The 25,109-nt window shown below is 39.8% G+C and overlaps 4 protein-coding genes across 26 annotated transcripts in view; 1 reads left to right on the top strand and 3 right to left on the bottom strand.

Annotated features, from left to right (window-relative positions):
• CCDC125 (coiled-coil domain containing 125) overlaps positions 1-3,135 on the bottom strand; it is a 33,812-nt gene extending 30,677 nt beyond the window's left edge. For 3 of the 5 annotated variants that reach the window (XM_067031076.1, XM_067031075.1, XM_067031074.1), the window contains exon 1: positions 2,662-3,112. The gene's annotated coding sequence lies outside the window, so the exon portion shown is untranslated. Of the gene's footprint in view, positions 1-2,661 lie in introns of all 5 variants that reach the window. The other 2 variants (XM_059062562.2, XM_059062559.2) reach the window with 1 other exon arrangement.
• Positions 3,136-6,418: 3,283 nt separating this feature from the next.
• On the bottom strand, positions 6,419-24,647 carry AK6 (adenylate kinase 6). The gene is made up of 5 exons (XM_059062577.2): positions 24,541-24,647; positions 22,629-22,721; positions 13,961-14,019; positions 13,704-13,849; positions 6,419-10,932 (listed from the first exon to the last, which is right to left on the bottom strand). Exons 1-5 carry the CDS (start codon positions 24,566-24,568, stop codon positions 10,740-10,742), a joined length of 519 nt encoding a protein of 172 aa, XP_058918560.1. The 5' UTR covers positions 24,569-24,647; the 3' UTR covers positions 6,419-10,739.
• Positions 20,819-22,719, bottom strand: TAF9 (TATA-box binding protein associated factor 9). Its single transcript, XM_059062575.2, has 2 exons — positions 22,629-22,719; positions 20,819-21,861 (listed from the first exon to the last, which is right to left on the bottom strand). The coding sequence occupies exon 2, from the start codon at positions 21,842-21,844 to the stop codon at positions 21,047-21,049; it is 798 nt and encodes a 265-aa protein (XP_058918558.1). The 5' UTR covers positions 21,845-21,861; positions 22,629-22,719; the 3' UTR covers positions 20,819-21,046.
• RAD17 (RAD17 checkpoint clamp loader component) overlaps positions 24,622-25,109 on the top strand; it is a 32,111-nt gene continuing 31,623 nt past the window's right edge. For 2 of the 19 annotated variants that reach the window (XM_067031090.1, XM_067031088.1), the window contains exon 1: positions 24,667-24,773. In XM_067031090.1, coding sequence (XP_066887191.1) covers positions 24,746-24,773 — 28 coding nt within the window. In that variant the 5' untranslated portion in view covers positions 24,667-24,745. Of the gene's footprint in view, positions 25,029-25,109 lie in introns of all 19 variants that reach the window. The other 17 variants (XM_067031089.1, XM_067031091.1, XM_067031078.1 and 14 more) reach the window with 16 other exon arrangements.

Raw genomic sequence — 25,109 nt, forward strand, 5'->3', positions numbered from 1 at the left:
AACAGTGAAGAAAATACAGTTGGTCAACGCAAAGGAAAAAAGCAATAAGAGGAAAGAGTAAGCAATCACAGGATCAGCTAAGAATATTTTTCAATGAGCCACATATATTCAGGCGTCACAGGTACACCTTCCCACTGTTCAGAGTTGAACAAAATGAGCTTTCGCATGGTCTAATGTTCTAGTGTTTTTTAAAATGTAACTTTGGGAATTGTTGGCTGTGTACTCTCCCAGTTTTATATACTAATTATATAGTAATATTAATATATAATGCAGTCGGGACTTCCCTGGTGGTCCAGTGGTTAAGACTTGACTTTTGGAACACATTTCTTCTAAGAAAGGGGAAAAAAGTTGAAGTTACTAACATTCCATTCAACCAGTTTTATTTATTTATTTATTTATTTATTTATTTATTTATTTTTCAACCAGTTTTAAATGCATTCAAGGCTGACAACCAAGGAGGCAGCAGGATGTGGGAAAGAGAAGGGCCCTGACCCAGAAGGCCTGGGTTCAAATCTCACACCACCACGTGCTGCTCTGTGATCCTGGGCAAGTCATTTAATCTCTCAGAGACTATTTTAGGATTTCCAAAATGGTTTTAAGCATAACTACTTTTATAGGGGTATTCTGGACACCATCATTAATATGAATTTGGGTATTAGTTTCTTCATTTGTCAAGTCAGGGGACTGCATAATATTCTTTCACTCTTTATTTATTTATATATATATATTTTGTGGTACGCGGGCCTCTCACTGTTGTGGCCTCTTCCGTTGCGGAGCACAGGCTCCGGACGCGCAGGCTCAGCGGCCATGGCTCACGGGGCAAGCCGCTCCGCGGCATGTGGGATCTTCCCAGACCGGGGCACGAACCCGTGTCCCCTGCATCAGCAAGCGGACTCTCAACCACTGCGCCACCAGGGAAGCCCTCTTTCACTCTTTAGACCTCTAAAATCCTGGCTCTATAGCAGCATTTTCCAAAGTGTGCCCCATGGAACCTTGGCTCTATGGACTATTAGGTGTTGCTAGAAATATAAAGGTCGTTTTGGTCTTATTATGGGTGTCTTCTTATGCCAGCCCAAGCATACATGACTTGCCCAAAATTACACAGGGAGTGTCAGGGCCAGAACTAGAATCCATATCCCTGGCTCCTGGCCCACTTGGGAATGGCGACTGAATGAACAGACTACAGACTGTGAGCACACAATCTTCTACTCTTCCATTAAAACAACTCTGAAAGTGACGTGTATCTTCCTAATTGCTAAATCTAAGATCCAGCCTCATTCCTCAGGCCCCTGCGCCTCTGCAGAAGCTGTGATGCTACTGACTCACCATGTCCAAGGCCCCTGGCCCACCTTCACTCCTCAACCCCACAGGGATCCCTGACTGGCTACTACCTGCCCACTCATACTCCTTTGCCTCTTCCTGTCCCTTCTGCATATGTTTGGCTTCCACTCCTGAACACTCTTAAAATACTCATCTCCAGCTCAATATCCTGCCAGCAATTCAAACACATCTTGTTCAAAAACAAATGCATTACCCTCCCCATTGCCACCCCAGGTCTCCTGCTGAGTCCTCTCTTGCTGCAAACCCATCAATCACGCTCCAAAACATCCAGGGCCAAAACTGTGGGATTTGGAGTTTTTTCCTTTTTCTTCTTCTCAGTGCCATCAGTTGCCAAGTCCTCTAGGTCCCCAAAATCTCCCCAAACCATGTCCTTCTTTGCACATCAACTTCACAGCCCCGGATGAACTTCTTTTACCTCTCCTGGGCTACACCAATACTTCCCTAACTGATCTACTCCAAGCCATTGCTGCCAACTCAATCATCTGCAAGCACAGATCCAATGATGTCCCTTTCCTGCCCCAAAACATTCCATAGCTCCCATGGTATATATGATTAAAGTAGGTGTCACCTTGTTTTCTATAACGTAACCAGTTTTCACCTCCTGTGCCATCTGCCAGTATTCCCTGGGCATGCTCTGTGCTTCCGTGGAAAAGGGATTGTACCTGCTTCCAGGCCCCCTCAGCCTGGTCTCTTTAAAGCCTCTGCTGGAGCCACTCTCCACCCAGAATGCTTTCTCCTCTCAGGCCCCCCTCAGTTCATGACAGCTACTCCCTCTAGTAGCCCTCCTGACTCCCCTGGGCCAGATGTGCTTTTTTCTACCTCTGAGCCCTCCTAGCTCTACGTTGTATCTTTCTAATAGTCTGTATTTCCTACCTGACTTGCTTTTTTTTTATCACACACGGCCCTACTGTAGGGAATGAGTGTCTCTCATTTACTTGTGCATAACAGGTGTTCCAGAGACACTTAATGGATGGAATTGAAAAAGAAAACAGATTCCTGCCCCTAAAACTTGAACTAGAAGCATCCACACCCACTAGCCGGACAACTATTTCCTTAGCAAACAAGTTGATCAAACAGACACCTAATTCCTGTCAGGCTTGGCAAAAAAGGAACTGACTTCAGCCCTTCCTGTAAACAGTGATCTGCGGCATACCGCTGTAGGATTTTGTTTAAATTTCAATGTTAAAATAATTTTAGATTTACAGTAAGTTGCAAAGATAGTACAGTGAGCTCCTGTATGCCCTCTACCCAAATTCTTCTAATGCAATATTAGAGTACATTTATCAAAACTAAGAAATTAATATTGATACACGCACTTACCAAATACTTTATCCGGATTTCCCCAGTTTCTCTACCGACGTCCTTTTTCTGTTCTAGAATCCAATCCAGGATACCACATTGCATTTAGTGCGCTGTAGTTTTAAGGCTCATAATTAGCAGAAAAATAATAATAAAGGAGGAGATGAGAGAGGTGGAAAGAGTCTTTCAAATCTATTCCTTATTTCTACAATATAAGATGAGGCCATTCAACTAGCAAGAGGGGAAGGAGCCAGTTCACCAGCTTGTACATAACCTGTCGAGTTTCTCGAATTTGCGCAGCCCCGCCCGGGGGTCTGGCCCTGGACCCTCTCCACTGTCCTTGGCGGGTGAGGAACCGAGAGCGGGGCGACGAGAGCTGCACCCCAGCCGCCTCGCGCCGCCCCCGTCCCTCCGCCCCCTCAGCGCGCTCAGCCGAGGCCGAGACTCGAAGCCGCGAGAACCGCTGCTCCTCCAGCCACGTGACCGCGCTGCTCTGCCCCAACCGGAAAGGTGGGCGTGGCGGCCCGGGTCCCGGCACCGCCCCCTGGCTCTGCGCCAGAGCCGGAGCTCACGTGATTAAGGGGCGGCGCTGGTAGCTCTGTCAGACTTAGACCCCGGTAGCGTCACCAGCTGAGCGCAAGCGAGTTTTGAATAATAGCTCGAGACCTAGAAAAACAGGGCGAAGCCGTGCGTGCGTCAGTGAAGGTAAAATTAGCTGGTTCAAATATTAAGCGTCTAGGAATCGAGGAAGAGAAAGATGGTGCTGAGCTGGAGCAGCGGCTCTTGAAAAGCAGGTTTTCAGAGCTAAGGAATGAGGGGGCCTTGTAGGCCAGAGGAACTGCTGGGGCAAAGGCCAGGCAGTGGGAAGGAGCCAGAGGGCAGGGCCTGGTGGGCCTGGAAAGCTGCAATACTGGCCACCCATTCCTGTGAATATACGGCGAAGGGCCCTACCTCCCTTTAACCCCTCCCAAAACGTGCTGGGTCATTAGCTTCACCTGGTGCAATGATTTTGGTATTATTCCCTAATACCCAACATCCTTGAAATAACTGAAGGAATTTTGTAGTGGTCAAAACCTTGACCAGATTTAATGATTACTCTGGATTAGAAAGAAACTAATGCCAAAGAAAATTCAGTTAACAATGACATTAAGAAGAAAAAAAAGGGAATTTTATTAGAGCCAAACTGAGGATTGTAACCCAGAAGACAGACTCTCAGAAAGCCCTGAGAACTGTTCCACCTGTTAGAAGTCCAAGACACAGTTATATCCATTTTCAAGACGGAGGATCTTACATAGAAATGATATACTGATATTTTACATAAAGTTCACCAAAGATACATAGCCCAGGTAAGCACGTGCAAAGCGAGCAGCAAGGCACCATGACCCCCTACAGAGCTGCTCTTCTTTTAGGAAGTTACATGGCTAGCATCAGAAGAAAGGGAAGAAATTGATCTCTACGGTGGAGCATGCGCTCCCATCTTTGAGGCGCTCTGGTTAACGTTTAATGCAGATGCATGTGCACATTAGGGAGGGAGGAGGCCCAAAGGGACACACAGAGAGAATTTTGTTTAATTTTTCTTGTCCTGCCTTAAAGTATACATTTTATTTCATCACTAGTAAACCCTTTTCTCGCAGTAACAAGCTTCTTAATCTTACTCTTCTGCAAATCCATAACCATCCATTTCCCGAAAGTAAAGATACCTAGATATGAGGAAAACGAGACTTAGAACTGAGACTTTAATTTCTCCTGATTATGAGCATACTAGAAGTTCAGGGATTTAGATTACCATAAAAGATCAATATGTTTATAACTTTAAAGCCAGTTTGCCTGCTGTCTTGTTTAGTGTGATGAGCATATTCAGTAGCTTTACAAACCCCAATATAATTTTTCTTCACTTAAAACTGACTTAACTATTTAAAATAGCAGTCTTCAAAATTTTTCAAGTATCTCCCCCTAAAAAAAAAACTTAAATAACTCTGTTTTCTTTGTCAGAACTTCTCCAGAATGCAGAACTTTGATTGCATGCATAAAAAATTTATTATGAAACATTTTGAACTAATGTGGTATGCAGTTAAGTTTGTGGTTTATTTTTTGTGTATAGAGGTACATCATTTGTTAAGAGATTATTATTTCTCTCATTGATTTGTCTTTGCACCTCCATCAAAAATTGCCCCTATATGCGTGGGTTTATTTCTGGACTCTATTCTGTTCCATTGATATGTGTTCATCCTTCCACCAATACCACACTGACTTACTTTACTCTTTATAGCAAATCTTTAAATCAGTTACTGTAAGTCTTTTAACTTTGTTCTTTTTCATCATTGGTTATCTAGTTCCTATGTGTTTCCACGTAAATTTTAGAATCAGCTTATCAATTTTTACTTTAAAAGAGTATGCTGGAACCTAAGTGTCCATTGACAGATGAATGGATAAAGAAGATGTGGCACATATATACGATGGAATATTGCTCAGCCATAAAAAGAAATGAAATTGAGTTATTTGTAGTGAGGTGGATGGACCTAGAGTCTGTCATACAGAGTGAAGTAAGTCAGAAAGAGAAAAACGAATACTGTATGCTAACATATATATATGGAATCTAAAAAAAAAAAAATGGTTTTGAAGAACCTAGGGGCAGGATAGGAATAAAGATGCAGATGTAGAGAATGGACTTGAGGACACGGGGAGGGGGAAGGGTAAGCTGGGACGAAGTAAGTGAGTGGCATGGACTTATAAATACTACCAAATGGAAAATAGCTAGTGGGAAGCAGCCGCATAGCACAGGGAGATCAGCTCGGTGCTTTGTGACCACCTAGAGGGGTGGGATAGGGAGGGTGGGAGGGAGACGCAAGAGGGAGGAGATATGGGGATATATGTATATGTATAGCTGATTCATTTTGTTATAAAGCAGAAACTAACACACCATTGTAAAGCAATTATACTCCAATAAAGATGTTAAAAATAATGCTGTGATTTTGCTTGGGATTGAATTTACAGATCAATTTGGAGAAAACTGACATGTTAATAATATTTATGAGTCTTGAAATTCATGAACATGGTATATCCATCCATTTGGATCTTTGATTTCTCTCATTTGAATTTCTTCATGCAGATCTTGCACATATTTTGTTAGATTTATATTTAAGTATGTAATGCTTTTTGGCACTATTGTGAATGGTATTGTTTTTTTTTTTTTTTTTTTTGCAGTACGCAGGCCTCTCACTGTTGTGGCCTCTCCCGTTGCGGAGCACAGGCTCCGGACGCGCAGACTCAGCGGCCATGGCTCACGGGCCCAGCCGCTCCGCGGCATGTGGGATCTTCCCGGACCGGGGCACGAACCCGTGTCCCCTACATCAGCAGGCAGACGCTCAACCACTGCGCCACCAGGGAAGCCCGGTATTGTTGTTTTAATTTTAATTTCCAGTTGTTTGTCACTACTATATGGAACTGCAATTGATTTTTGTGTATTGGTCTTGTATCCTGTGACCTTGCTAAAGTCAGTTATTCAAGTAGCTTTTGTGTGGTTTCTCTTTGGAATTTCTGCATAAATAATCATGTTAGGGCTTCCCTGGTGGCGCAGTGGTTGGGAATCCGCCTGCCGATGCAGGGGACGCGGGTTCGTGCCCCGGTCCGGGAGGATCACACATGCCATGGAGCGGCTGGGCCCGTGAGCCATGGCCGCTGAGCCTGTGCGTCCGGAGCCTGTGCTCCGCAACGGGAGAGGCCGCAGCAGTGAGAGGCCCACGTACCACCAAAACAAACAAACAAACAAACAAAATAATCATGTTAATTGAGAATAGCTTATTTATTCCTTTCAGCTCTTTTATTTATTTTCTTGCTTAATGCACTGGCTAGGACTTCCAGGACGACCAGTTTGCTTTTTATTTGCTAGTCTTGACAAATTATATTTTTCTAATCTCCCCTTCCATAAAAATAAACCCTTTAAAAAATAAAACTCTAGATGGATTTCAGGGGCCTGTGAATCTTTGAAAAATATAAGCAACATTTTATGTAAGTACGTATATCTGTATTTCCTTGGAGGAAGTGGGTTCATACCTTACATCGGACTGCCAAAGGGATTTATGTCATCAAAAGGATTAAGGAATAAATTTTAAGTAAAAACATAGGTATAATTTTCCTGATCTTGTTTTTCACATATGCAGCAACCCGTTATTAAGAACAGTGTTTTTTGTTTTTGTTTTTACTTTGCCCTCTCCCCCGTTGATAGGAAAGAATAAATAGTTCTCTGCAATTTTGACCCCTATCACTTTTGTTTTAAAGATAAACACAAATTTAAATGTTGGTAGGGATTGGTGGTAGGACATGCTTAGAATGCAGAAGAAATATAGCTCAAGTAAGGCCAATACCTTATTTCAAAGCCCGCAAAAATAAAAATATACCAAGAAGGGCATAAGGGGGAAAAATGACTAGTTATCCACATATCAAAGCTTATTATCTTAGACACTGTTGAGAAACTGAATAAATCATGTTAAGAAGTCTCATTTAAAGAAATATAAAATGATTTAAAATTTGCCACACTTTTATCTCCTTAAGTTTGGTTTAAATCAGCCTATTTAAACAAAAAGTTAACAAGTAGGTTTGGATAAAACCAGAGACAAACAGTAAATAGGATGATTTTTAAGACCTTTTTCAAGCAACTATAAGATGTTAAAGCATTGTCACTAGTTTCACATGAAAACCTAGGGCTGAAATTAATAAGTATATTAATATTTTTAAGATTCTCATAATGTATTAGAGTCCATTATTTCCTTTCTGTTGAAGGAAAATCTTTATTATTATGAGCCAATGTTAGTGTTAGGATGGATAATTATTAGCAATCAGTTGACAAGCAAGAGAATTTAGTGAATCCCAGTAGTGAAAAGAATATTGTCTTTTCAAAACAGCCATTAGTGGGAATTCCCTGGCGGTCCATTGGTTAGGACTCCATGCTTCCACTGCAGGGTGCGTGGGTTTGATCCCTTGTCAGGGAACTAAGATCCCACAAGCCACGTGGCCAAAAAAAAAAAAAAAAAAAAAAAAAAGCAGCCTAGTACTACTAAAAATAACAACAAACACATATATGGTGCTTAGTATGTGCAAAGCACTGTTTGTTCCGTCCTTATAGTAGTCCTCTGAAGTAGTAGGTGTCCTCATTCTATATATGATTTGATCCCACGTAGTACTGGTAAAACCTTTGTGATAGTATCCTACTAGTCTGGGTAAGCTTTCTTCTCCATACCTATCCTTCAAGGACCTGCATCCTACGTCATGTATCCTTAAATTTTTCTTTTATTCTCTCATTATGTTAGAACCTCCAGAAGGGCATGTATCACAATCTACTGTTTGTTTAAAGTGTCCATTTGAGTGTTTATCTTCTTTGTGTACTAGATTAAGATCATCTGGAGGTCAAGAATTTATCTTAGGAGGACTTCTGCACCACAGTGATTTGCATGGAGTCTACATTTTAGGTAATCTGTTTATTAAAATGAACCTTTAAAATGTTATACTTGCATACAATTTATCATCCAGGAATTTACTTGATAAACCTGCTCATTGTGCAAAGTTGCATACGCATTAGGCAGCACAACTCAGTGGGTAAAAGCCTAAGATGGAATCCTAACTCTGATAACTTTGCTGTGATCTTAAGTCACTTAATCCTTCTGTGCCTTGGTTCCATCACCTGTAATGGCAATAATAAAAATACCTACACCTCAGACAGTAGTCATGTGAATTAAGAGTTCACTTTTGAAATGTGTTTAAAACAGTGCATGCCACATAGTAATATATGTGCTATTCTCTTTATTTTTTATTTTTTTATTGAAGTATAGTTGATTTACAATGTTAATTTTTGCTGTACAGCAAAGTGATTCAGTTATACATATATATATTCTTTTTTGTATTCTTTTCCATTACGGTTCATCACAAGATATTGAATATAGTTCCCTATGCTATTCTTTCTTATTATTCTTGCACCATTTGTAATAGTAAAAAGCTGGAAACAACCTAAATGTCCATCAATAGGGGACTCAAACAATGCAAAGATGCTCAACATCATTAATCATTAGAGAAATGTAAATCAAAACCAAAATGAAATATGACTGTACATCTACAGGATGGCTATTAGATGAACAGTAGCAACTGTTGTCAAGGATATGGAGAAATTAGATCCCCAATACATGGATGGTAAGAATATAAAGTAGTACAACCACTCTAGAAAATAGTTTGGCATTTCCTGAAAGTGTTAAACTCAGCTGCAATATGCCCCAGCAGTTTCCTTCTTAGCTATATCCAAGAGTTGAAAACATACATCCACACAAAAACTTGAACACAAATGTTCATAATTCATAATACCCAAAGTGGAGGCAACCCAACTCTGCCACTGATGGAATGGATAAACAAAATGTGGAATAGCCATACAGTGGAATATTATGCAGCCATATAAAGGAACGAGGTATTCGTAAAGCTTCAACATGGATGATCTTGAAAACACTATGCTAATTGAAAGAAGCCAGACACAAAAGACCACATATTGTATGATTCCATTTATATAAAATGTCCAGAATATGCAAATCTATAGCAACAAAGTAGATTAGTGATAGCAAGGGGCTAGAAGGGAAGAATGGGAAGCGATGCTAAGAGGTATGGGATGTCTTTTGGGTGGGGTGATGAAAGTGTTACAGAATGGAATAGTTGTACAATCTTGTGAATACGATTTTAAAAATGGATTGTACACTTTAAAATGGTGAATTTTATGATATGTGAATTATAGCTTAATAAAGTGAATGAAGAATTGGAAGGTCTGTATGTTCTAAGATGGCATAATATCCAAAATACATTAAATGAAAAAGAAATTACAGAAGTTTGCATGGTATGCTACCATATGCTTAAAAAAAAAAAGTACACACACACACATGCTTTGCAGGCATAAAATCTCTGAAAAGATACACAGGAAATGAGTAACATTATTTCCTAAAGGGAGGGAATCTAGTGGTGACTGAAGAACAGGGTGGCCTGGAAAGGAAACACCTACCTTTCCGGTACACATCTTCCTTGACTTACGACGGGGTTACTTCCCGATAAACGCATTATAAGTTGAAAATATCCTACGTCAAAAATGTGTTCAGTACACCTGACCTGCCAAACATCACAGCTTAGCCTAGCCTACTTAAAAAATTTTTTTTCTGGCTGCGCCCCACAGCATGTGAGATCTTAGTTTCGAGACCAGGGATGGAACCTGCACCTCCTGCAGTGGAAGCGTGGAGTCCTAACGACTGGACCACCAGGGAAGTCCCCAGCCTAGCCTACCTTAAACATGCTCAGAATACTTTCATTAACTTACAACTGGGCAAAATCATCTTAACATAAAGCCTATTTTATAATAAAGTATTAACTATCTCTTGTAATTTATTGACTACTGTACTGAAAGATAGAATGGTTGCATGGGTACAGAATGGTTGTGTTTATCAGTTGTTTACTCACACGATCACCTGGCTGACTGGGAGCTGAGGCTCCCTGCTGCTGCGCAGCGTCACAGGTATTATGCTGCATGTTGCTAGCCCAGGAAAAGATCAAAATTCAAAGTATGGTTTCTAGTGAACAAGTATCGCTTTTGCACCATAGTAAAGTCGAAAAATCCTAAGTTGAACCATTGTAAGTCGGGCACCGTCTGTATACGCTTTTGTACCTTTTGAATTTTATACAGAGTGCAAGCATTACCACTTCCATTTTTTTTTAATTTAAAGAAATAAAAATGGAAGACTGATGCTTTATCTTTAGTCTAAGTTTTATTTTAAGAGATCATCTTCAATTTCTTCTGTAATAAAAGATATCCAACCATTTGATCAGATTTATTTTTTAGCGACTGAAGCATTAAACAATTACAGTTTTAACTCTCAATCCTTAATAATACTATTCATTATATTTGAGATTGTTTAGCTTTCTCATGGAGAAAAAAAACTAAACATAAACCTGTATACTATCCACCTGTGAGTCCAACAGCACAATTTCAATAAGGAAGTTGTACTGATACTGATAATTGAACAATTTATATGATGTCAGCAGAGAGGTATCAAGAGTGATTGTAAAGTGGCATTCCTGTTAAGTCAAGAGCTATGATCTTTGACCCACTGCTCTATCCATTTCAATATCTGATTGATATTATCCTCTAGATCTTCTGGTTTATTGCTCGGCAGCTGATGCACTATTTCTTCCTTGTAGGATCCCAAGGCTTCTTCATAAAGAACTTGAAAAATTTCACACTGAATATTGTCTTTTAGTTTCTTCTGATTATAACCCCTAGAAGGCAAAGAGAAGATAAACAAACTGAATGGCATTAACTGGAGTTTTAGGAACAAACTAGAAACTGGACACTTTTGAACACATGAAAAATCACGCAAAAATACTTCTTGTAGGTTCTTTACCTAGAGAAAACAGATTGGCATCTGTGAATATGAGAGACTTCTTTGACAAAAGAGACGGTTAAACTAAGGACCAAAGTTTAGCTTTGTCTGAGACTTTTTTCCCTACAATCTGTCAGCCACTCAGTTAGCAAACATCTACCTACCTCAAGCCAGATGCCAAGCTATGAGATAAATAGTCTATAGCTATGGTCCTAAATTTCAAAAGAGTTAAAGAGTTAAGATATAGACACATAAAACAAATAGATGGCATATAATAAAATAAAATGCATATGATAAGGAATAGCATATACTGATTGGGTACTTGATCACACAGATGTATCTGTACCAATTCCAAAGACATTGAAAAAATTATATAATCTTTATGCAGATGTAAATTAGCCAACTAATTACCTAGTGAAAAAAGATAAGGAAAATTCAAACTCAAATTAAACTTTGTAACAATCAAAATTAAATTAAAGTACTTAAAAGATGCTTAACTATGAAAAAACCCACAGAATGGGAGAAAATTTCTGCAAATCTTATATCTGATAAGGGACTTACATCTAAAATACACAAAGAACTCTTGTAACTTAATAAAAAAAAGGACAAATAACCAAATTAAAAATTGGGCAAAAGATCTGGATACTTCTCCAAAAAAGATATACAAATGGCCAATAAGCACATGAAAAGATGCTCAACATCATTAGCCATCAAGGAAATGCAAATGAAAACCACAATGCGATACTACTTCACATCCACTAGGATGGCTACAATCAAAAAGATAACAAGGATGTGAAAACACTGGCGGCTTCATACACTACTCTTGGGAATGTAAAGTGGTGCAACCACTCTGGAAAATGGTCTGACAGTTCCCCAAAAGGTTACATAGTTAACATATGACCTAGCAATCCTATTCCTAAAGAAATTCAATACCCAAGATAAATGAATGAACATGTTATGTTCACACAAAAACATGTGTATGATTGTTCATGGCAGCATTATTCGTAATTGCCAAAAACTGCAAACAATCCAAATGTCTATAATCTGATAAGTGGATAAATAAAATATGGTATATCCATATAATAGAATATTATTTGGCAATAAAAAAAAATGAAGTACTGGTACATGCCATAACACAGATGAACCTTGAAAACGTTACGCTAAGTAAAAGAAGCCAGACACAAAAGATCACATTTTGTATGATTTCATTCATATAAAAAGTCCAGAACAGGCAAATCCACAGAGATAGAAGGTAAATTACTGGTTGCTTAGGACTGGGGACTGAGGGGAAATGGGGAGTGACTGCCAATGGGTATGGGTTTTTTGGTGGGGGAGGGGTGATGAACATGTTTAAAAATGGTTATAGTAATGGATATATAACTGTGAATATACTCAAAACCACTTAATTGTACACTTAAAATGGGTGTACAATTCACATGGTATGTGAATTTATCTCAATACAGCTTTTTTTAAGAAGGTGATAAAGTTTGTAAGTTTTTACAACGGTTAAAACAAGACTACTTTCTCATAGTTTTTTCATACTTTAGTCTTTAGTTATTTACATAAAATAGTAATTTTTTTTTTTTTTTTTTGCAGTACACGAGCCTCTCACTGTTGTGGCCACTCCGTTGCGGAGACGCGCAGGCTCGCGGCCATGGCTCACGGGCCCAGCCGCTCCGCGGCATGTGGGATCCTCCCGGACTAGGGCACGAACCCATGTCCCCTGCATCAGCAGGTGGACTCTCAACCTCTGCGCCACCAGGGAAGCCCAAAATAGTAATTTTTAATTAAAATGTTAAATGGTCTTTGAGAAAACACATATGTACCATATTGTCTCTATTACTGCTCTGTTCAAATATTTTTAATGGCTTTCCCTGACTAAAGAAAGATGATGAAAGTTTTAGGTATAGCTCCAACATAACTTTCCCTATATATTTGCCAGTATACTTTTTTGTGCAAGAATTTGCGAGTATCCCATCCAATGGTGCTTAGTCAGAGCTGACTATAGTCAGTGAGAACCATAAATTCTGAACCTGAAGTTAGGCAAACTTCTGGAGTTTTCCTTCTGGAGACTGCTTTCTCAATTCCTGTAAAATCCCTTTTTCCACAGCTTGAATCAAAAGACAGTGGGAAACTGTATTGCATAAAATTTTGCTTTTCTCATTATTCTGGATTAAGTCTGATGCTCTCTTGAAGGGATGAACTCAAACATATTGCAAAATGTTAATTTATCTTGTTAAAGTTTGTAAAATGTTCATTTATCTTTAGTTTTTCATATGCTTTCCCATTTCTGTTGTGAGGATGATTTGAGTGGGTAATGTTCATTCCATAGCAGAGTATGTTATTGGCTTGGCTGTTTTCCTATAAAAGTTTTACATTAAGGAAAAAGCATGATTAAGTAGGGTTGATATATAGTACATTTTACTGAATCAGACTGTCAGTTGAGGTACTCATTTACTCAGAAACTACTGCTTGTGTTTTATGAATGCACCTTTTTCCGTTAGGTTCAGAATGTTGGTACCGTAGAGACTTGGTTTATAATAAGACCAAAATAAAGTAGTCACATTTTCAAACAGAACCTTTTATGATGTTCATGTTGGCCAACTTCAGGAATCTGAGTAAAAGTTTACATAATACTTTAAGGATTCAGTGTTCTTCCTTCCTTACCTAGTTTCAAGTCTTTGGTACAAAACACTGTTATCTGTTTTCAGCACAAATACTATATGAAACCAGCGTTCAGGGAAGAAATCACAACCATGGTAATCAACAATAACTCCACCTTCACTCATTTGGTTTTCTAACTCATCAACTACCTGTAAGAAAGAAGAGGCAAAAAAAAAGATGAATATTCTTTAAAAAAACTGAGGTCAACTTTCCTATAAAATTTTTTTAAATGTATATTGTATAAAAAAGATTGTACTTACTCTGTCTTCATCTAAAATGGGACAATCATACTCTTCATCATAGCCATCATATAACTGCCCTAAAAGAGATTTACATTGGCATATTAAAGTAGTATTTTCTAAGTAACTTTCAGTAATTTTCAATTACTCTTAGAGACAAGGGAGGGCACTAAAACAATAGATGTCACATGGACAGCAAATATAAAGAGCAGTACTGATAAATTAGAATTTTGTCTAGAAGGAAACTTGGATAACAAAATACCTGAAAAAGAATGAGTAATAGCCAACTTCAGAATTTGTGGGGCTATTAGTAGAAGAGAACTAGTTTCATTGAGCTACAGATTGGTGTGAAGAGGGGACACATGGATACAAACACTCATACACACATTAACAGGAGATTAAGTTCCAAATTTATTAGGCCAAGGATATGAAACTTATTAAAAGGAACAGCAGGTTCTTGATTCCAGAAATGTCACTGAGGTCACATCTTCATGGGGTTTGGGGAAGGAGAGTCAGTACCCAGATGCTCCTTTACTTCTAGAATTCCAACATCCCCAAAAGCCAAGGGTTGAATATCTTATTTCAGAAGGTAAAACAAGAATGATGGGGGCAGGCATAAAGAAGGCAGATTTAGATCTAACATACGAACTTTTCAACAAATTAAAGCTTCCTTTCAAAGGAAGTGTGTCTTAAGGAGGTGAGACATACCAATCCCACCCTCACCCTGAATCCCTAGGAGGTATATACTCTAAAGCAGGCTTAGATCATTCTTCTAGTCATCTCGAAGAGCATGCTATAGTCTTCCTACCTCTTTCCCCTTAATAGTATGGCACAGGTTGAAATGAGCTTCAAAGGAGCATGAGTTCTGAAGTGACGAAGGGGTGGTCCTGAGGGTTAGTGTAAGGCACAAAGGCAGTTTTAACTGTCTTCCTGCAGGGTCTGTGGGCTGATTCTGGGAACATGAACCACTTCTCTAGCACCCTAGTGTGGCCTCTGACTTCTTGGGTTACAGTTCAGTTACCAGAAACTCTTACTAGCTAAAAAGTTAAACTGTCTTGGTATGGGGAAAACTGGTTAACAATATAGAAAATCATCTAAACCCTTACTTTACACCACAAACCCTAGCTGAATTAAAGAGCTAATTTCTTAATTCCAAAGATAACTAATGGAAAATTAAACCTACAATGTATGATACATTTGAGTTTGTGAAAAAAATAAAATAATTGATTGAAACATATAAAATGTTAAATCTCTGTTTGATGAAAAATAATATAATTTTTTAAAAATGAAAAATGAGGCTTCCCTGGTGGCACAGTTGTTGCAAGTCTGCCTGCCGATGCAGGGGACACGGGTTAGTGCCCCGGTCCTGGAAGATCCCACATGCTGCAGAGCGGATGGGCCCATGAGCCATGGCCGCTGGCTGAGCCTGTGCGTCCTGAGCCTGTGCTCCGCAATGGGAGAGGCCACAACAGTGGGAGGCCCGCGTACCACACACACACACACACACACACACACACACAAATGGCAGGGAGAAATACTAGGACAAAGGACTGAAATGTAGATTATATAAATACCTTAAATTCAAAATAACAATAACAATAACAATAACAATAACAAAGAATAAGAAAAAAATTCACACAGGATGGAAACGATAATTAGTAAACAATACATGAAAAAATACTTTCCCAGCTACTAAAGAGATGAAAATTTAAATGAAGCTTTTTATACCTGTTATATTAGTTATACATGCATTTAGTAAACTGACTCTGGAAACGTAAATTTTTAAAAGAAAAACGTCATACCCGTTCAGAGATTTCTTTTGACCATTGAATTTCTAACCAGAAAAAAATTTTTAAAAGATGCTTTAAAATGTTCAACAATAGCGAATTAGTTAAATCTTGTTTACTAACTTGCTAAAATATTATGTAATTAAACTTAAGTAAGTAAAATATCAGGTTATTAAATTTGTTATTTTTACAATACTATATATATACATATATATATATTTTTAACAATGCCACAAAATCTAAGAATACCTACAGCTGATTTTGTATCAATGCCACAAAATCTAACAATGCCACAAAATCTAAGAATACCTACAGCTGATTTTGTACTATGTGGGAAGCTGGAGTAGATAAATGTTCCTTCATATTTTAAATCCAGCCTAGTTAAATCTTTGAAAACACAGACAACTATAGCAGTATTAACTTTTAGAATTAAAGTTTTTATATACTGCAATGCTGAAATGCAGGATTTCTTAAGTCATGTTAATACATATTAATAAAATAGTATAATCCAAGCTTTCCAACATTCATTTCAAAAAACATTTATCGAACACCATGTACCAGTAATTTACAGAGGTAAGGAAGATATAATAGTGAACGAATTGAACAAGAAGACCAACTCAGTCCTTCCCTCGAAGAGTTGACAATAAAATGGGAGATGACAGACAAGTAACCTAGAAATTGTAATATTTAATGCTGTGGATCATGGTGCTCTAGGAGCAATAACATGGGGACCTTTTAGGTTAGGAACATAAACTTGGGATATTATGGGAGGCTTCCTGAAGCAGGTAACTTCTAAGTGGAAACTTGAAGCAGTTAGCTCAGGAAAAAAAGGTAGGTAAGACGATTCTTAACAGAGAAAACAAGATATTCAAAGGCAGAGAGACTAAGGAGGGCAAGCCTTTCAAGGGAGGAAAAGTCTTTCAGAATAGTTAGAAAATAAGTGATAAGGGGTCAGGGGGATTAAGGCCAGATTCAAAAGGACCTTGAGGGACTTCCCTGGTGGTGCAGTGGATAAGAATCCGCCTGCCAATACAGGGGACACGGGTTTGAGTCCTGGTCCGGGAAGATCCCACATGCTGCGGAGCAACTAAGCCCGTGAGCCACAACTACTGAGCCTGAGCTCTACAGCCTGCGAGCCACAACTACTGAGCCTGAGTGGCACAACTACTGAAGCCCACGTGCCTACAGCCCGTGCTCCACAACAAAGAGAAGCCCCAGCAATGGGAAGCCTGCACACCGCAACGAAGAGTTGCCCCCGCTCACCGCAGCTAGAGAAAGCTCGCACGCAGCAACGAAGACCCAACACAGCCAAAAAAAATAAATTAATTAAAAAAAAAAAAAGACCTTGAAGGCTGCACTGAGTTTAGACTTTATCTCAAAGCAAAGGAAAATCATTAAAGCATTTCAAGCATGAAATGACATGATTAATTTCAAATTTTTAAAAATCATTTTGATTTCTGTGTGGAGTTGGAAGAAAGCAAGTCCAGAAAAAGCATGGATACCATATAAAAGCTACTGCAGAATTTTAGGTGAGTGATAATTATAACCTGTACTACAGGGAACGGAGATGAATTCTAAACTTTGTTTCAAATTTCCAAAAAGAGGAAAAATTTGTGCTACTTTAGAAACTTCAACTGGTAATCACATTTATAATTGTCTATACAGTGGATCTTCATATGGCAAAGAGGATTTTAATAATTTGATTTCATCAAATTATCGAAACTTAGAAAATTAAATCAGTTTCCTAAACAAAGTTTTATGATTTACTTGGATAAATTACTTGCAAAAAAAAATAGACTGTGGAGCCGGTTAAAAGGCTTAAAATGACCTTCTTACCTTAAAAAGACCTTCCCAGCTGTTGTTAGTCAAGCTATAAAAACATAACCTTTCCTTTAACTGCCATCCTATCATTTATACACTTACATGAAAGCCATTCTTTAAAGCTAACGATATAGGGATGCTAGTCATCTATTTTGATGCTGCTGCCAGTACTTAAAAACATTTTCAAGATTTCCTCCTTTGGAAACATTTATCTCAATCCAACAAGCAGCTTATACCTGTAATGCAATTAGTATTAAGAAGTTAATTGGTTTAGAAGGATTGGGAGCTTTGATACCTGGCCTTTTTTGCAGAGGAGAGCAATGAATTCTGCCGGGAAGAGATACTGAAGAAGAGATTCAGCACAAATGGTCTTGAGAATGGTATAGCGGTACCAAAGGGACACAGCGTTAATGGTCTTAGGAATGGGATAGGGGTATCAAAGGGATTTTTTAAACTATCAAGATTAGGAGACAAGTGCATCTGTGTAGTGTGTAAATGAGTTTGTAATGTGTGGGTGACAGGAATCAAGAATGGGCAAAGCAGTCAGGGATGACTTCAGAACATGTGCTTTTTAAACATTAATTTGGAAATATCTGGGAACTATCCAGATGGTTAAATCTACTAGATGTCTAGATATTGGGCTAAGTTTTAATAATAAATTTAAGAGTTATAAGCAAAAAGGACTAACTAGTCCTGAGTCAATGAAATTACCAGAGGGAGGGGCAGGATTACAAGACGGCTGCAATGAGTTCACAGGGGAAAGAGGTATATGGTGGGAAGGAGAGAATCAGATGAAAAGACTGGGAGAGCAGTGTTGGAGAGAGGACAACGGAGAAGTTAGTTTCAAAGGCTTCCAGTGATAGCTGATTCAGGTGAGGGAAAAAAATGCGATACATATAGGTTAGAGCGGGAATGGCAAACTTCTTCTGTAACGGGCCAGACAATAAATCCTTCAGGATTTGCAGCCTAGTCTTTAGCTAGTGGCTCCTACAAAAACAGCTGCAGCTTGCCAACCCCTGCGTTAGAAACACATCAAGATTTTAAGTGTTGAGGGCCAGATATTTGAAATGTATCCAATGTCTAGACGTATGAGCATCCTGGGGTTAGGCATAGGCGCTGAAGACTGATAAAACTGGTGGCAGGAAAATTAAGGATGCTGGTAGAAGTTTAATTAAATGATTGCATATAGGAAAGGACATCAAGTGAGGAATGTGAGAGACTGGAAGAACAGGGATAAGAAAAGCATTCTTAGTCACTCCACAGGCAGGACTCTCCATAGTTTTCTTTTTTTCTTGTTTTGCATTACGCGGGCCTCTCACTGTTGTGGCCTCTGCCGTTGCGGAGCACAGGCTCTGGACGCCCAGGCTCAGCGGCCATGGCTCACGGGCCCAGCCGCTCTGCGGCATGTGGGATCTTCCCGGACCAGGGCACGAACCCGCGTCCCCCGCGTTGGCAGGTGGACTCCCAACTACTGCGCCACCAGGGAAGCCCTCTCCATAGTTTTATTAAGCTTAATTCCCCACCTAATTTTTCCTGCTTTAGTTCTAAATGTCATAAAGGTCCCTTACAAATAATACAGCCATTCAACATGAATACTAGGATGGCAATAAACTCCATTTAGACACATCTGTTTAAAACCAGTTTTGTTCTTTGTCTCCTTACTCATAGCAGGGTTTCTAACCCTGAAATACCACTGACCTTTTGAGCTTGATAATTCTGTTATGGGGGTGGAGGGCTGTCCTGTGAGTTGTAGGAAGTTCAGCAGAATCCCCTACCTATTAGACGTCAGCAGCAACCTCCCCACCCCAGTTATGACTACCAAAATATCTCAGAAGGTGCCAAATGTCCCCTGGAGGGCAAAATCACCCCCTGTTGAGAACCACTGCTTTATAGAAGATTGCATGGTTTCCCTTAAAACATATTACCATTTGGAAAAAATGAGGAGGCTGAATGTCTCAGACTATTTCCTAGTAAGATTTTCAGATACACTCAGATGGCATCTGGGGGAAAAAATGTGGTACATTTTGAAAAACACTATAAAGCACCTCATCTAACACATGTCAAATCAGATCAGAAATCCTTTATCTGGCATAATGGGAGGGAAGAAAGCTCCACTTTTCCTTTAAGGCAGATTCTCATGAAATAACCTCATCAAGAAAATACAAAGAGGATGGTCAGGACCATGCACCATCAAGTGTACACACATCGTTTGAGTTTGAGTACAGGGAGAGACTAGTGAAGAGGAAGAGCAGTGTCTCACAGTGGATTATCCTTGTCTGGTGTTACTGTTGCTCTCAGTGCTATTCATGACAGATTATATAGTAATTTCATTAAGTTTAGAAATATTGAGTGGGTGAGATGAGAACTGGGAGACATGACTGAAATTGACTGATGTATGTGACTCAAATCATTTGTCAAAAATAGTAAAGTTCATTCCCGGGTGGCGCAGTGGTTGAGAATCCGCCTGCCGATGTAGGGGACACGGGTTCGTGCCCTGGTCCGGGAGGATCCCACGTGCCGCGGAGCGGCTGGGCCCGTGAGCCATGGCCGCTGGGCCTGCGCGTCCGGAGCCTGTGCTCCACAACGGGAGAGGCCACAACAGTGAGAGGCCCGCGTACCACAAAAATAAATAAATAAATAAATAAAGTTCAACAGGCAAAGGAACAAAACCAGATTTCATATAGGTATAAAATGGAGAATGACAAGCTATGCACAGTAGCAAATAAAGACCTAAGTTTTATTAACTATAATTTGAATGCCAAACCTGGATTAAAGATATAAGCATGATACTAGCTTATAGTATCAAGAATATGACAAGCAAAGATGCATAAAAATTGACCTGCAAAAAGGGATAATGGGAAAAAACTTCAAAAATTTTTAAGTGGTAAGACACTGGGAGCCACACCAAGGGTCCTCAAATATATCCAAAGGGATAGGAAAATGGGACCTAGGAAGAAGTCTGGCAATTGAGAAAGATATATCTAAATGGATGAGGATTCGCTATAAATAAAAATCCTGACCAAGTTGTCTCTCTAAAAAACAGACATGGTATACTTCAGCAATCTGAAAGAATGGCCCATTAAGAGTGACTTATACACCAGAGATCATCCTATGACCTAAATATCTGAAGACACTAGAAGTGACTCTATTGGTAAGGAACAGACTGCAACAACTTCAAGCTTTTGCAACTGTTATTTCTGTTGGTGATAATGAGGCAGAAAATCGCATCTAAAAATGTAAAAACATTATCGCCAAAGTACCAACAATCAAATGCATGAATTACAACTTTATTTTTTACACTTAAAGGCTGATGAAAAACCATTACTAATCCTATTAAAGAAAATCCAACACAACATCTCAATTGAAAAGTATGGTAACCATATTTACTCATTAAATACTATTTTTCTAAAACACAACATGGAAACATCTAGCATGCATGTTTAATCTCAGTACAATGGATTCAAAACCAAGCATACATGTTACATGCATCAAGGCTAAATTACAAATTATCATAGTCATCATCATCATCGTCATCATCATCATCATCATCTTCACGTTTTCTTTTCAATGCATTTGATGCTTCATTGGCAGTATTCTGTGATGACACCATGTTAGTGGTAATAAGAATATTTTTGGACCCAATTAGTGATGGATTAATTAGAACATTCTGAACTGCTGATGTTGCAGGAATTGATGCTTTTACAGCTGGGGATTGTGAAGTGGGCATCTGTACTGTGAACCTTTGCCCTGTGAGGGACACTGGAGTCCCTACTTTAGTTGAAACAGACATGGTTTGTGGGGTTGGTGTGCCAAGCGTGGGAGTACTTGGTCTGCTAGTAACTGAACCAACACTTAACCGTGGAACTGTTATTCTTCCCGCAGAAGTAGATGCCTTTTTTTGTAAGGATTTAAGTCTATAATTTGGAGCAGTCAAGCAATATCTATCAGGTGGCAATCTAGGACCTGAATATGGCTTGATTAATGGCAAAGGGGTTTGATTCCTTTGCCTTGCAATATCTAATAAAAAATCTCTTGGGGGAGGAGAGGTAAAAGACTGGTCAGCACGACACTGGATTGCCAATCGCACATCATCTGCATCAACAGTAGCCTTCTTAGCATGACTTGAATAAATTTTTGCATCATCTAGAATTGTGGTCACATATCGGAAGGCAAACTCCAACATCTGATTTATAACTCTTGGTTCATATTCTGTAATCCCCATATCCTTCAGGATTTGTGCCATCATCTGTGCATCTTTCGGCATGCTCTTGGGAGAAGCCATCTTTCCAGACTCCATGATATCCGGTGATCAGACTTTAGATCATTTGAAAAAAATATGTACATTAGATCAAACCTGAAATAGTTACTTTAGTAGCAACTGTCAGGAACTTTAAAATTTTAAAATACATGTTAAATTTTAAAAAATATAAATTAAAAAAATACGTTAAATCTTTTTAATTTTAATGAGGCACATTTAAAGTTCCCTTCACTTAAATTTGTTGAGTTTCTACCCATTAGAGAATATAAAAAGATGAAGACACAAATAAGGGAGTGATAAAAGATTGGGGAAAAACAGGGTAAAATAACGAAAAACATACATCACTTTAAAATATGTGCAGTTGCTTACAGGCATGCAGCTATAAACTAATCTAAGACAAGACCATAGGACAGCCATGTCCTACTGCCTGACTTCAAAATCATGTCCTTCCAGTGAGCTCATATACTCACTGTCTCCATAGATATATATGCTTAGCACCACCCTGACCTTCACGTGTTTGCCCAACTCAAAATACTCTCCCTCTTCCTCATATTCAAACTGCCCTAAGTCCAATCTTCCTGGAAGCTATCCCACTTATTACTGTCCACAAGAACTGCTAGCCAACTGCCGAGGGGATGTAGTGGTCAAAATAACTAGGACACAGGATGAGACAATATGTTCTATTTCTATGGGTCCCCAACAGAGCATCAATTCCTTCATGGCAATTTTTCTCTGCTTTTTGTACCTTCTCACAAGAACAGTACTAATACTCCATTATTCCTCTCACTTTTTAAAACAAATCTAACACCAAAGTGCCCCTTACCTTCACGAGCTAAATCACCCACATTAACGTATTTCAGTCCTGATCTTGATGCAAGTTCTTTGCCTAGCGTGGTTTTTCCAACCCCTGGTGTACCTGCAAGACAAGCCACAGAAAAATACTGTTCATGAGATACTTATTAGACTTTAGCCTCTAATCTGCCCTTCTTAAGGTTCTTAACAGCTGAAAAGTTTCCTAATTAGCAATCCTATATAAAATTACACACACCACAATCTAATCAAAACCACCCAAAGCCTATTGAATATCAGAATTTCACCCAGTGTATCTGATTTTACCAGGAGTGGGGCTTGGGAGAATCTGATGACAACTACAGACTGTCTGCCACCACCATGGAAATTCCCAGAATAAAACTAGCCACCTCAAATAAACTGCCATCATTTATTTGCTTTAGTTAAAAAAAATTAAATTGTTCATGGAAAAAAATTAAGCAGTATGAAAGAATATCCACTATTCTCTTCCCTAGAGTCAACCAGTGTAAACCACTTTCTTATGTATCTGTCCAAAGAAGTCATATACATATATTTGTGTATACATGCATATACATGGTAGCATACTACATACGTGTACATATATACACACTGCGTGCATACATACATACACACACCATATATTTCCTTCTACATAAATGGCCATACTATACATTGTTCTTCACCTTCCCTTTTTTATATGTATTGTTTCAAGATAAATAATCAAACACTTAAACCTGATCATTATAGTTAAAGATAAAAGGAATAAGTCAAGTCTACTTATAAGGGCAATAACATTTTTACCTCCAGTCCACTATAATACACCAAGTCGGAATCCTCAACTCACCATGTTTTCAATAAAACTCTCACATTTAGACTTTTGACGATATGGCTTAATATAAAAAAACCAAGACACTGTCTGACCCAAACAAATCAAATGTTGTAAATTCTTCCCCTTAAGGACGCTTAAAGGCTAAATATTAATCTGTTGAGGTTAATCTGCTGCTCTCAGAAACAGACAGGACTTGTGCGCTAATATGCTTACGTTTTGTTAAAGGATAAAACTTGGCTTTGATCCACAAACAGCGCCTCAAATTTTATTGTGCTGCAACAGCACCTACACCCATTAGATTTTTCCAGGAATGCCCTATGATGGTATTAAATGCTACAATTTAGTAAACATTTTCAGAGTTAAACGACCAGAAATTATATTTTTTAAAGTCGTTATGCGGCATTTTACTACCCCTCACACGTAACAAGCGCCCTGAGTATAGATCCAAAGACCCAGAAAAAAACCCACGATCAGCCCGAGAATTTTACAGCATCTCTACAAGAAACGAACAAAGATGCTCAGCAGATGCCTTTGCTTCTTAAAACACACACAAAAAAGCCCCTGATGCTAACTACGCAAGCGTATACAGCAAATTCATCACCCCACACCGCAAACATCCGAACCCCTTCATCGAAATCTGACTCTCAGAAACAAAGGGAAAATAAGAGACGCCCTAGAGGCCTAAGGACTAAAACATCTACCATTAACGGATCTACTAAGGGCCAAATACTGCCATACCTTATCTCGCTAACCACTCAAAGACAGCCATTTTACAGACAAAAAGCTGATTACGAAAGATTAGGCAGCTTGCCAAAAAAGGGAGCTGTATATTATCTACCTCTCTCCGCCTCACCGAGTAGCCAACCTCTGAGCAAAAGAATTAACGTCCGTCGTCCCCTTCCCCCCGCCTCGTGCAAAACCGTCGCGAGGGCCGGGGGTACAGGCCCCTTCAACTACAACGCCACGCGACCCTCGCCGAGCCTCGCAATAGAACACTAAGCGACCCCAATTCGGGCTTTCCAGGCCCCAGAGCACTCCGCGCCCCGCGCCAGCCCCGCCGCCCACCACCAGCACCACCCCCAGCGCGCCCCCTGACCGGTGAGCAGGATGTTCGGAAGCAACATGGTCCTCACCGCGCTGGCTCCCGACGCCTCTGCACAGGCGCCGTACACGCGACAGGGAGGGGCCGGAAGGGGAGGGTAACGGCAAGAGGCAGTGGCGCCGGGGTACTCTAGGCTTGGAGTGGCGCTCGCGACCCACCTCCGCCGCCTCGTCACTCACCATTGGTTACCTGGCTTTCTATGACACGCTTCCGTCGCAGGGTCCGAGGTACGCGCACAGGTCGGGTCGGCGCTTCGGGTCAGGCAATGCGCTGGATGCCTAAGACAGTAGCTCCTTAGGAGGCCCCGCCTTTCGGGCTGTGTCGCGGAAGCGCCGACCGAGCTGGAAGGTCCCCGAGGGGAGGGACCTCTATGAGGGGTCCGCGCTGATCCCGGATAGGGTTGGGTGGCTTCCCTTGCACCTGGAGCTGAGCCTGGGCTCCACCGCTCCTCTCGGCCCACGAGGGGATGCAGCTACCGGAAGGTAAGGCTGCTGCGGCTGCGGTATATAGATGTCCTAGAAACGCGAGTCCATCTCTGCCTTCACGCCTTCTCAGACTCTCAT

This window comes from Kogia breviceps, chromosome 4, assembly GCF_026419965.1.
Source record: "Kogia breviceps isolate mKogBre1 chromosome 4, mKogBre1 haplotype 1, whole genome shotgun sequence".
Lineage (NCBI taxonomy): Eukaryota > Metazoa > Chordata > Mammalia > Artiodactyla > Physeteridae > Kogia > Kogia breviceps.